The sequence below is a fragment of the Schistocerca nitens genome, chromosome 2 (assembly GCF_023898315.1).
Source record: "Schistocerca nitens isolate TAMUIC-IGC-003100 chromosome 2, iqSchNite1.1, whole genome shotgun sequence".
NCBI classification, from domain to species: Eukaryota; Metazoa; Arthropoda; class Insecta; order Orthoptera; family Acrididae; genus Schistocerca; species Schistocerca nitens.
In genome coordinates, this window is record NC_064615.1 from 1,183,664,811 (window position 1) to 1,183,679,362 (window position 14,552).

General features: G+C 37.7%; 1 protein-coding gene across 1 annotated transcript in view; it reads left to right on the forward strand.

Annotated features, from left to right (window-relative positions):
- Positions 1-14,552, forward strand: part of LOC126235648 (dynein axonemal heavy chain 3) — a 1,245,905-nt gene that overhangs the window by 864,055 nt on the left and 367,298 nt on the right. Inside the window, exon 48 of the mRNA XM_049944362.1 lies at positions 13,660-13,861. Coding sequence (XP_049800319.1) covers positions 13,660-13,861 — 202 coding nt within the window. The remainder of the gene's footprint in view (positions 1-13,659; positions 13,862-14,552) is intronic.

A 14,552-nucleotide genomic window follows, 5' to 3' on the forward strand; every position in this document is an offset into this window, starting at 1 on the left:
CCTGGGACGACTGAGAGATCCAGGTATAACCTGGGAATTTTTTCATCCAGGAGAAAACCGGGAAAAACCCAGGAATTTTTTAGTAATCTGTGAATTTCTCATTGTTTTAGTTTTCAGTTAAATTTTTGTAGTTTTGACTGGTAAGCACCAATACTCTAACAAAGGATATTACTGTATCCTGCTATTGGAGAATAATACTGCAGCAATAAAACATGAATAAGAGAAAATAGAAAAACTTAAGTTACAAAGGAAATGCAGCGTATGCAACAACAAAACACGGTACTCGTACAAACATCTGCCAATAGCAAAATGTGTCAAAGGCTTTAGGAAGATTATGCAATGCTTCATAACAACAAATTACCTCCGACGAGCGTGACGTCACAATTGTTTATCTTAGATTCACTTGAGCAGTTGTGAGCAGGCTCTTCTGCATGGGCTGTTGAGTTGCGTATGAGTAGTACCTTCTCCTGCTTCTGGATACTGAAGTGTGCCTGTTAGCAGTAGCAGCAAACAGCCAGATGCTACCTGGAAAAATTTTATTATCGCACCCAAGCTGCCACATTACTTCACGTATTATATTCTGTCGTGTTATAAAAAATGACCATTTGTGCAAAAACAGCCATGTTAATTTGATGTATTTTACAATGGCTGCAATATTAGAAGGGCCTCTATCGTTTTATCTAGCAGACAGTGACAAAATAGATGTAAACGGATCGAGAAATCACACCGGTCTTTGGTACTATTTGTACTAACAGCTTTTTCATTATTAGATAACGACATTTTGATTTTTCGTGTAGCAAAACATTTGACGAACTTCGATGAGGTAATAGACTCTTTTGCAGAAAAGAAACCACACCATGTAAAGCTATAGCAAAATAGACAGAAATAATTGCTCAGACCTAAGGATTGAAGAAATGTATAGTGTCTTGCTTGTTTCTTGTCTTTACTGGTTTTATGTATCCTATATTGAATTTTATGTCATACAAAACAGCAAGTTATTAGCTAATAGGCGATAAAGAGTCCAAATTTTCTGAAGAGTCATTGCTGTGCCAGTTACAATTAATCCCATCCAGTATTAATTGTGAGGTTTTTTTCATTTTTATTTATTTTTTTTTAATAGAAAAAAAGAGGGGTAGGATGTCATACCTCTCTTGAATGTAGTTTGATGGCATCAATTACAAAATATGCATGTTTCAATTCCACAAAACAAAATACAGTGACGTGCAGTAGGATAATACTGTGTGAAGAGGCATGGCACAGCACTTTGGCACACCTACAACCAAATAACATGTCTTACATATCCTCGAACATATATGTTTCGTGTATCGGACTCTTCAGAAACATGTATGCTAGAAAATGAACATATTCTTGAAAAGTCCTATCTCAAACGCTCGCGGGAGCGGGGAGACACTATCTATTATTGCCCCGGTTCAGAAATATTATAAATCTGTGGCTGATACACAGAGCAATCTGAGGTGTGCTGGAGAGGTGGGTAGTCTCCATGTCACCCGTGTTTATGTTTAGTAATTTTGATGTTTCCTCTTCCTTTACTGCTCTCGCATCAAATAAAAACAGAATGGATTTCTGTGGTCAGTAGCTATCAAGTGAAATCACCTTGCAGAACAATGAGGTTTTTTTTTTTTTTTTCTCCTACAAAATTTGGCTTTTCTTAATCTTTTCTGCTGAGGCAATCAATTTATTTGAAACGAAGTGTTTAATTCCACACTATTAGCTATTTCAACTGTTTGCAGCATTTGAAGTGTACATTTTCATGTTCTAGTAAGTATGGCATTATGCCATAATAAAGAACCAAACATGAGATAATACAGTACTGGTACTCCAAGAAAATTTACGTCCCAAAAAGCACACTGAAAAGTTTATTATCAGGTCGAGGCCTTCTTCATAGGGACTCTAGACATATGAGTGTGCACTTTAAGCCGGATCATGCATTTTAGTATGGTTCATGAAATTCTGATGCTCTTGGAGTATCCACTGATGTCTTGTTTCTTTTATGACAGAATGTAAGATCTTTTAATGTTTCACACCTACGAACATTACGAGCTTCCTATGTCATCGTAGCTGTTATCTGGCGCTTTCTGGCAGCTGCTGGAACAAACCTGTTTGTAACAGTTTGCGGGAAAATATTTCAAATGGTGATTTGAAAAGCGTTATTGTCAAAGTAAGTTTCTTTTTATGCAAGATGAACTATATGTGGGAATGTACGATGAATTTCTTAAATCACAGAGCATTTGACTCTCATTTAAAAATCAATTCTTTGATGATGAGCCAGTTAGAAGAATTTCGAACCCAGAAGATCAGACACTTATGTCGTTATTAAAAATTTTACTGGCACATTTGTATGATGTTGTTGTTGTTGTTGTTGTTGTGGTCTTCAGTCTTGAGACTGGTTTGATACAGCTCCCCATGCTACTGTATCCTGTGCAAGCTGCTTCATCTCCCAGTACGTACTGCAGCCTACATCCTTCTGAATCTGCTTAGTGTGTTCATCTCTTGGCCTCCCTTTATGATTTTTACCCTCCATACTGCCCTCCAGCACTAAATTGGTGATACCTTGATGCCTCAGAACATGTCCTACCAACTGATCCCATCTTCTAGTCAAGTTGTGCCACAACTTTCTCTTCTCTCCAATTCTATTCAATACCTCCTCATTAGTTATACGATCTACCCATCTAATCTTCAGCATTCATCTGTAGCACCACATTTCAAAACCTTCAATTCTCTTCTTGTCCAAACTATTTATTGTCCATGTTTCATTTCCATACATGGCTACACTCCATATAAATACTTTCAGAAATGACTTCCTGACACTTAAATCTATACTTGGTGTTAACAAATTTCTCTTCTTAAGAAACGCTTTCCTTGCCACTGCCAGTCTATATGTTATATCCTCCCTACTTTGACCATCGTAAGTTATTTTGCTCCCCATATAGCAAAGTCCTTCACTACTTTAAGTGTCTCACTTCCTAATCTAATTCCCTCAGCATCATCCGACTTAAATCGACTACATTCCATTATCCTCGGTTTGCTTTTGTTGATGTTCATCTTATATCCTCCTTTCAAGACACTGTCCATTGCGTTCAACTGCTCTTCCAAGTCCTTTGCTGTCTCTGACAGAATTGCAATGTCATCGGCAAACCTTAAAGTTTTTATTTCTTCTCCATGGATTTTTCTTTTGTGTCCTTTACAGCTAGCTCAATATACAGATTGAATAACATCAGGGGTAGGCTACAACCCTGTCTCATTCCCTTCCCAACCACTAATTCCATTTCTTGCCCCTTAACTCTTATAACTGCCATCTGGTTTCTGTACAAATTGCAAATAGCCTTTCGCTCCCTGTATTTTACCCGTGCCACCTTCAGAATTTGGAAGAGAGTATTCCAGTCAATATTGTCAAAAGCTTTCTCTAAGTCTACAAACGCTAGAAACGTAGGTTTGCCTTTCTTTAATCTATTTTCTAAGATAAGTCGTAGGGTCAGTATTGCCTCACGTTTTCCAATATTTCTACAGAATCCAAACTGATCTTCCCCAAGGTCGTCTTCTATCAGTTTTTCCATTCGTCTGTAAAGAATTCATGTTAGTATTTTGCAGCTGTGGCTTATTAAACTGATAGTTCGGTAATTTTCACATCTGTCGACACCTGCTTTCTTTGGGATTGGAATTATTATGTTCTTCTTGAAGTCTGAGGGTATTTCACCTGTCTCATACATTTTGCTCACCAGATGGTAGAGTTCTAAGGACTGGCTCTCCCAAGGCTGTCAGTAGTTCTGTTGTCAATTTCCGGAGCCTTGTTTTGACTTAGGTCTTTCAGTGCTCTGTCAAACTGTTCACGCAGTATCATATCTCCCATTTAATCTTCATCTACATTCGCTTCCATTTCTATAATATTGTCCTTAAGAACATCACCCTTGTATAGATCCTCTATATACTCCTTCCACCTTTCTGCTTTCACTTCTTTGCTTAGAACTGGGTTTCCATCTGAGCCTTTGATATTCATACAAGTGGTTCTCTTTTCTCCAAAGGTCTCTTTAATTTTTCTGTAGGCAGTATATATTTTAGCCCTAGTGAGGTAAACCTTTACATCCTTACATTTGTCCTCTAGCCATCCCTGCTTAGCCATTTTGCACTTCCTGTCGATCTCATTTTTGAGACGTTTGTATTCCTTTTTGCCTGCTTCATTTAAGGCATTTTTATATTTTCTCCTTTCATCAATTAAATTCAATATCTCTTCTGTTACCTAATGATTTCTACTAGCCCTCGCCTTTTTACCAAACTGATCCTCTGCTACCTTCACTATTTCATGTCTCAAAGCTACTCCTTCTTCTTCTACTGTATTTCTTTCCCCCATTCTTGTCAATCATTCCCTAATGCTCTCCCTGAAGCTGTGTACAACCTCTGGTTATTTCATTTTATCCAGGTTCCATCTCCTCAAATTCCCCCCTTTATGCAGTTTCCTCAGTTTTAATCTACATTTTATAACCAATAGATTGTGGTCAGAGTCCACATCTGCCCCAGGAAATGTCTTACAATTTAAAAACTGGTCCCTGAATCTCTGTCTTACCATTATATAATCTATCTGATACCTTTCACTATCTCTACGCTTCTTCCATGTACACAACCTTCTTTTATGATTCTTGTGCCAAGTGTTAGCTATGATTAAGTTATATTCTGTGTAAAATTCTACCAGGCGGCTTCCTCTTTCATTTCTTCCCACCAGTCCATATTTACCTACTACGTTTCCTTCTCTTCCTTTTCCTACTATCGAATTCCAGTCACCCATGAATATTAAATTTTCGTCTACCTTCACTATCTGAATAATTTCTTTTATCTCATCATACATTTCTTCAATTTATTCGTGTGTGTTTTTAACCAAGAAATACGGGAATTTTTTTTTCCTTGTCCATATATACACTTGTTCTTGTACTGCAGCAATGTATATCTGTGATAATGTATGATCGGCAAATGCAACTGAACAAAACTTTATTTCCTCCTCAATTTTCCATAACTTGAATAGGTAGATGCCTAATCTCACAGCAGATGAATCTGTAAGCAACCCAAATTCTATTGGTATGTCTAAGTAATAGAGAAGAGTGGCATTCTTGAGGCCATGTTTGATTTCTTCAAATGCCAATTGGCATTCAGCCATCCAGCGCCAGTATAAATTCATTCAGAATAAACTTATAAAAATTAGGCATTCATTAATTGGTTGGACATGAATCTCATAAAAACAAGGTTAGTTCAAGAAAACCCTCCAGCTGTTTCTTCATTTTGTTACTGGAAAATTCTTCATAGCTTGTATTTTCTCAGAATCTGGAAGAGTACCCTTTGACTCTATCATACATCCTACAAATTTTATTTTCTTCAAGGCAGAATTGGAGTCTTTTGTAACTTGGGTCACAGTAAATAATCTAAGGCTGAGATACATGTGTCAGCACTTAGTTTAACTCAAATGACAGAACTTTAGATTAACAGAGGAAAATTCAAGATTGAATTTAACAATATTATGAGAAGGAAAGTTGTTACTCAGCAGCAGCAGCACACACACACACACACACACACACACACACACACACACACACACAAACGCAATTCGCACACACGACTGCAGTCTCAGGCAACTGAAACCACACTGCAAGCTGCAGCACCATTGCATGATGGGGGTGGCCACTGGGTGGGGCTAAGGAGGAGGTTGGGATGGGGGGGGTTATAGTACGGTGGGGGTGGCAGACAGTGAAGTGCTGCAGGTTAGACAGTGTGCAGAGTGTGATTGGGGGGGGGGGGGGGGCGGGGAGTTCAGCAACAGGGTGATGCACTTGTTTCGTGGCCACATTTTCTCAGTGGCCATTCATGCGAACAGACAGCTTGTTGGTTGTCATGCCTACATAGAATGCAGCACAGTGCCTGCAGACTAGTTTGTAGACCACATGATTGGTTTCACTGGTAGCCCTGCCTTTGATGGGATAGGTGATGTTTGTGACTGGACTGGACTAGGTGGTGGTGGGAGGATGTATGGGACAGGTCTTACATCTAGGTCTAGAACCTTAAATTTCTACCCATGTAAACAAATGTTTTGTATTTTCTAGATTCCTCTTCCAGGCTTACCAGCCAATATGAAGTTTTTAAGTCTGTACTGGTCAAGTATTGCACTCCATGGAATCACTACATAAGCTTGTCACCATTTTCTGAGTGAGCCCACACTGGTATTATAATCTTGTTTATCTCACATGCATACTGCGCTAATCTTACTTTGCCTCCTGGTTTCAGTGCAACTGGGAGTGGGCTGCAGTATAGGCTTGTAATCGTTCTATTACATGCCATGGCAACATGCTTTTGATGTCCTCTCCAAACAGCTACTTGTTGATGCCAAAGGATCAAGTAGAATCTATGACAATACAGCTCATGAGGAAAAACATTTAAATGGCATGTATAGCTTTTATTGTAGCCAGACGTGTTTCAAATACTCTTGAGTATGTTAAGAAAGGCTCTGTGAATTGTTGCTTCTAATTGTCTGATAGATGCACTAACCCAGACAGCAGTTAATGGTTATTTTGAGATGTTAGACAGTTCTCATTATAGAAAGGGTATTGAATTTATTGAACATCACTGGGAAAAGTGAATAGAGCTGAAAGGAGATTATGTTGAGAAATAAATACATCTTTTTCCAAAATTTTTGTGTTTTCTTTGTTGGGTCGGGTACTTAGAGGACCATCCTCATAAGCTTTCTGCTAAAATGTTGGCTGATGCTCCTGTGTCTAATGCAATGACTATTGGTATAGCCTCCACCATCGCTCATGCTTCCAAGACCAGAATTCTTGGGTTGCATTCCAAAAGTTTAATATACATATCATAGACCCTGGTGTCCCCTTCAGCCACTCCTCTGGGGCACGAGTCAGTTATGTTCACTTTGACGGAGTCAGTTCCTGGTTTTGTGATCACTCTCCACCACCTCAGGTACTCTTAGGAAAGGTTGTGCCGTTGAATCTGTGTCATTTGGTGTCAACATTTGCTGTTGTTGTGTATTACCATTCTGCTTATTCCAAGACAGATGGTTATGGTTTAAATTTTAGGTGTGTTGGTACCTCCTTGGACTCCAGTTTGGTCAAAAATGATTATTGTTGCCATTTGATCTTTGTCAGTTTTGTATAAAGTTATTGTGGTAGTTCCATATGATCTGTTTTCATTAGGATACTGATGTTGAGCACTCACATTTCTATTGTGATTAGAGTTTTGGCCTGGCATACAATAATGAACAGCTTTACTTCGAATATCTTCCTATATTACGTCAACTGAATCTAATTTCAAGAGGAACTCTTCAAGTTTCTTTTGTGATACACTGATTAATTTATTCCTAATTTCAGGCAGTAATTTTACCTTCAATATACAAATAATGTCTTTATGAGAAAAGGAATCATCCCAATACTTTGATTTGTTGATATATTATTTGAAATTTTTTCTTAATAGGCCATTTCTAAATGAAAAGAATTCTGGGTTAAAAATCCCTTTTTGTGGATATTCCTGTATCCCTTGAGTCCAGTCCTTTGCCAAAAAAGCACACTCAAATTGATATTTCTCACTTTTGTCAAGTATATCAGTCACCCACAGGATGCTGTCTGCCTGTAAACATCGAGAGACATAACATATGTTTCCAGAATGAGAAGTTTCAGACATAACATATCTTTTGTCTTTCACTACACACATGTGGGGACACCCCATGAAAACTTCTAATAAATAATACAGGGACAATCGTCTTTCTATCCTGTGAAAATGTCTGAGCTACTGGTGTTTCAGCAATTTTTTCTCTAATAGCCAAGGTGCATATACATTCATTTGCTGTGTAGCCATTTGCATGAACTCGTCCTTGTTGCCATTCAGCTGATGTTGATATGAATGTTTCTGAACTAGGTCATGACGCTTGTTGTCGCTGGCAAAAACTCATTCCTGCACATCCTCCTTTTACTGTCCCCCACCCCCCCAAGCTCTTCCATTTCTTGGATAACGGGTTCTATTTCTGGTGCTATTTGGTCTTTCCATTCTTGGAGACTTGAACCAATTTGGTTTTCCACTTCACATAACTCTCATTTAATAAAGCTGTCATCAGGTAAAATTTCCTGTGACAAATGAGCTACCACTTCTGTGTACTCATTTGTACACATTGTACCATTTATCTTTCTTTCGTCCTAGCCCCCTTGTTGATCTCAGATGAGAAATACTGTTTGTGTTCATTAAACTTTTGTTCTATTAGCTTTTGACTACCTTTATATAAAATGTTTATAGTCTCATTGATGTTTCTTAGAATGGATTCCACTTCTTACTGCCTAGATTTAAGGTCTGTTGTCTCCTGGTTCACCTTTTTTTACTCCTGGTGGGAAACACTCTTGCAAATAGCAGCTTATGGATCTACTGAAACTTGACAAGTGGTAGATTGAGGTTCGCTCATTTCTATTTCCTTACTAGGTTCCACGTGTCAGTATCATAACATGAAATATTCCACAACTGCTCATCTAACCACTAAATAAGTCACTCCAAACCAAACTCACAAACACATGTATATAAAATATTCCTGAATAATTGCCCAGTACTTAAATATTCCACAGAAAGAAGAATAAAAATTATTACTGTTCTGTGGAACCAAATTACTTAAGGAACCTGCTTTTTACTTTTATTCAAAGTCTAAGTACAACTAGCAGACACACTGTACAGTTCAGTAAAACTTTCGTGTGTGCCTGCCTTGCCATTGATCACACCACTGAAATTCATTTGTGATAGATGATTTGGCACAGCACTCGGCCTTTCAATCCACCTGTTGTACACATGAAACACATTTCACTTGTAATTAAGAAACATACAACCTTATCAATAAGGTTGAGGTTACGGATATGAAAGTAGCTAGGATGATTGCAGGTACTAGTAGATGGGAACAGTGGCAGGAGGGTATCCACAATGAGGAAATCAAAGAAAAACTGGGAATGAACTCTATAGATGTAGCATTCAGGGCGAACAGGCTTAGATGGTGGGGTCATGTTACACGCATGGTAGAAGCAAGGTTACCCAAGAGACTCATGGGTTCAGCAGTAGAGGGTAGGAGGAGTCAGGGTAGACCAAGGAGAAGATACCTGGATTTGGTTAAGAATGATTTTGAAGTGATAGGCATAACATCAGAAGAGGCATCAATGTTAGCACGGAATAGAGGATCATGGAGGAATTTTATAAGGGGGACTATGCTCCAGACTGAATGCTGAAAGGCATAATCACTCTTAAATGATGATGATGATGATGATGATGATGACAATAAGAAGCTAAATAACATTCAAAAGTACAGTATTCATTGTACCTAACTGAAACCCTAACCTTTCTTAGCTTGGGAAATATGTGGTTCAGCCTAAAGGACGCTACTTCTGCTATATTTTTGATAATATGAAATGAGAATGAAATGGGTAAATGTCTTTAATTGTCTTTTGTTCTTACTATGCTGTACTTTAAATACCCACACTAACTGGAGAAATTAATGTGATAGAAGCAAAAATGAATCCGTGACTGAGTTTAAGTTTTGCACTTGAGTTCAACCTTATCTTTTTACAGTTGTTGCAGAGGAGACAGAACATCTGAAAATTGTCTATATCAGTCTTTGAATTTTTTATGATAAGAATGGTTGAAATTAATTCTATAACTGTTATTGATTTTTTGTCTGATGCTTTTTGGTCTTGATCTTAAGTTGTCGAAGATCTGCATACTCGCTGGCATATTGTGCATGGCAATCTCCCATTCACAGTGTCAGAGGTTCGTCTACTAAAGCTTGAAATATTCAGTTATTAATAAACTACATGGAGACTATTTATGTGCAGAAATAGTTTTCTGAGTCTCATCAGGTACATGGGGACAGATTTCTCCAACTAAAGATTATATTATTTTCTTCTCATTGAAAGATCATTTAATACAAGATAGATTGCTTAGAGTCCACCCCCGGTAGCTGAGTGGTCAGCGCAACAGAATGTCAATCCTAAGGGCCCGGGTTCGATTCCCGGCTGGGTCGGAGATTTTCTCCGCTCAGGGACTGGGTGTTGTGTTGTCCTAATCGTCATCATTTCATTCCCATCGACGTGCAAGTTGCCGAAGTGGTGTCAAATCAAAAGACTTGCACCCGGCGAACGGTCTACCTGATGGGAGGTCCTAGTCATTCGACAGCAGAGAGAGATTGCTTGGAGTTTGCAAGCTCATGTCTCTATACACAGTTTACATCTGTTCACTTCATTTATGCAAAAGGCAAAACTCGGAACATACAAGCTTCAAGTGTTAGTTTAAAAAAAAGTTCACAAAACATACCTTGTTATTTGAGCTGATACTGAATATATTTTACAGATTAACTACAGCATTGCACTTATATTTCTTTTTACATATACTTTTACTTCTGGCCGGAGCTACAATTCCAGTTCATAAAGTCATAAAAATTGAAGATGCCTGAGCACAACGATTGTTTTTATATTTATCTGTCCCAAAAAGCAGACTCGACTCTTCTTTGCTGTGTCTCTCTGTTCCGAGTTGCACAGCAACAGAGAGTGACTAGTGTTGCAAAGAGTAGCTACTTGCACTCGCAGGGAAAATAACTGTGGTCCACTACACATAGCTGTCACACTGTTTTTTTTATGTTCACAATTAATTTGGTTTCCGCCCCCACACATAGACTCTTTTCTGTATACCCAAAGTCAGTTTGATATGCCACAATTATTAAGAGAAATTATATTTATTAATTTGTATAAATAATGGTAATCCTAAAGTCATATGGGGAGGGCAGTAGACCGAACAGCTATTATTGTTACATTACCTGTAACACTCTAATTCTCATTAATGTCTTGTAAAGTAATGTCCACAGAGGTTATTGCTTTATCTTGTTTCTTCTTAATAGTAGCAGTTCTGTAATCTTCATCTGTGGCCTTCCTCTTCCTAGATAAATCAATTTTTTTCTGACCGTATCATGCAGATGAGGCATTGCCTTCATGATATAAAATTTTTGTTGTGGGATCTTAATAGGCATAGGCTTTTCCTCCTCCTGAATGAAACCCCACTCCAGTTTTGTAATGAACATTGTGTTGAATATCCATCTTTTTGATTTGCAGCTCCTTGTATTGGCCATGTTTGCAGTTAAAACTTTTTGGATGAGAGGTCCGCCAGTTATTCAAAACACGGTTTTTCTCAGTACCCAAACATGTTTCGGCACCACTGTGCCATCATCAGTGGGTTTTCGTTTTTATTTATTCTTTACATTTGGCGTGCATGAATTTTCTGGATCACTTCTGTGTTAATTACTACAGGTAGCTTGTCATGTTTTCCTGTGGCAAGCACTTCCATTCTTCACATCATGCTGAGATGTTGTGATATATACATAACTATAACAAGTATTTTCCACAAATAACGTAGTAAAACACTTTTCACTTCACCAGAACACAGTGTGATTGTGGTTTTTTATGTGCCCCAGCCCAGTCAGTCAGTTCTGGTGTAGTGAAAAGTGTTTTACTACATTATTTGTGGAAAATACTTGTTATAGTTACGTATGCATCACAACATCTCAGATGATGCGGAGGATGGAAGTGCTTACCACATGAAAACATGACAAGCCAACTGTAGTAATTAACACAGAAGTGATCCAGAAAATTCATGCACACCAAATATAAAGAATAAATAAAAATGGAAACCCACTGATGATGGCACAGTGGTGGCAAAACATGGTTGGGTACTGAGAAAAACGGTGTTTTGCATAACTGGTGGACCTCACATCCAAAAAATTGTTTTGAATACTTTTTGATACAAGTTTACATTTTTTATCATTCACACAATAGATGGAGCATCTGCATGAAACATCCCACCATGGATATATCTGAAGCAAGACAAGTGATTAATAAAAGAAAACTGTCAACAAATGAACATTAAAAAGAATGAACTTACTGAGATAACATTGATTCTATTCCACATGTTGTATAATCTCGTTACGTTTATCTTCCTGTAAATCATGAGAAAGAGAAGCAGTTTAAAAAATTACAAAACAATTTTAAAAAATTACAGTCTTTCAGGTATTGAAGTTTAATTGTACTACAACTCCTCCCCTACTGTATATTGGCATTGTCCACACTTTACTGGACGCCATTATACAATAGCTGTGCACTTTTTTGGTTGTTTATGGGTTGTTTACTCGCTACTCAGAGCATATTACAATTTCTATATTGGGTCCTTGGCCTGGAGGGTAGTCAGTACACTTTAGTGTTTGGCTAGACTTAATAAGTTTTTATTTTATATTTTTAGTACTCCTACACATATCAAGCTTGCATTTCCATTTTTAAACTTTTGCCCATTATTTAATATTGATTTTATAAAATTCTTTTATATACAATATTTAATATTTTTTTCCTTTTTTCTCTTTTCTATACTGTTATTATTTCAGTTATTAGTTTCCTACATATTGTCCCTACATTGAGCGTATTGATTATTTAAGTTCAGTCCCCACTCCGCATTGTTAGTGTGTAACTGTTGTGCAGTGTTAGAGCCAGTCAGTGTGTCTGCATAGCATTGGGGCCTTGTGTTTGTCTCATTCCTGCCACAACCACGATGAAGGAGCTGTATAAGGTCCTGTCTACCAGTTCATAAACAATGACGGACCCTGCATCACTGCAGAGTCCAACAAAGCTACTTCGTACAACCAACACCACAATGATTGTCCTCAGATCCCCCCCCCCCATGCAATGAAGGAGCCATTTAAGTTCGTGTCTGCTAGTTCATAGTCTACAAAAACCATACATCACTGCAGAGTCCAAAGAAGGCATTTGGTACAATCGACACTATGACAAATATCCATTGAGGACAGGGTAAATTTGTTACCTCTGCTTCCTTCATTGTTTCCCTTCTATAGTGATGTCCTGCACTTTTGCACTGCTATAGGTGGTATATTTATACTTGTTTAATCCTTACCATAGGCACATGCTGTATTCATGGTGGTAAACCACCTGTATCACTTCCTGCACTTCACACAGATTAGGTATGTCTTGCATCACAATAGTCTAATTGTCTTTATATAATATACGTAGAAAATGACATAGAATTACATGGTTATTTACAAGAATCATAGGTTTTATATTAGAAATTAACTTCACTTTTCTTAACATTCTTTAGCTGACACATGAAGTGTTTTCTTTTATAATAGAGGAGAATTTAGCTTATTTTCATTTATTTAAATAACCCCCATCAATTATTGGGGGTCAGAAAAAGGAAATTGAAATATTCTATCATCTTTGCATCTTCCAACTTGACAGGTCACAAAAACACACAGTTAAAGCTTTCGACCATTAAGGCCTTCATCAACAATAGACGAAAGACACATGTACACATCCACAAAGTGTGTGTGTGTGTGTCTGTTGTCTATTGTTGACAAAGGTCTTAACGACCAAAAACTTTAATTGTAAGAGTCTTTTTGTTGTCCCTGTCTGCGAATCAGCATATCCACTATGTGGTGAGTAGCAACTTCCCTTTTTGTAATATTGTTACATTCTGCCTGAATTTTCCATTGTTTGAAATAATGATAATAATTGCTCTTAGGAGACACTGATAATTATGTTGCTCATAATAAGTACAGTTAAACATCTAGAGCTGTTGTTTCAGGAACTGACAGGAGAGTGGAACAAAGCCTGTACAGAACTGGGAATACCATGCTCACAAAACTTTTCTCTTATTGCAACTTTGGGAGAACCAGTTGTAATTAGAGCATGGAATATTGCTGGGTTACCAGTCGATAATTTTTCTGTGGATAATGGCATAATAATTAGTAAAGCAAGAAGGTGGCCACTGATGATTGATCCACAAAGTAAGTTCTGAGTTTTTGGAAGCATTATATTATGCAGTGTAAGGGTCACTACGTTTTCTGAAATAGCTGTATAATAGTTTAGCTTTTGCCTATCACTAATACACATCAATTTAATCATGATATGTAATAAGTCATTATATTAAAATGTCAAAATTTAAGTACTTTTATGGCTGGATACTAGCCATTTACATTCTTCTATCAACCCATTTGACCTATGATCAAGACAAAATGGACTTAATACAAAGCTTCCCAGTGCAGAAGAGAGATGTAAATAAAATTATTCACTTGTTGTTTTGGCCATATTGTTTTCAGTGAAATAATAATAATCAGCCATTTGACATTCACTTTTGAATGCATAATGGTTATTGTCAGTATGTACCAGTGTTGCTCCAACAAATCCTTAATCATCTGCTCACACTGCATTATGACATTGCCTCGGTCTACCACACCAGTTCTCAATGTACTTTGCAGAGATGTGGGCAGTCAACAAGAGACTGGAGCAGATGAGATTTCTTAGTGTAGGGAAGTCTTTTGTTTGCACCGACTCTCTTAGTGCTCTACCGGTTCTTCAGAAAATGTACCCAGCAGATAGGGTAGTTCAGACAGATGGTCAAGGACATTACATACCATCTGAAAAGGCAGAAGAAAGAGGTAGCCTTCTGTTGCATACACGGATGTATTGGAATTGAGG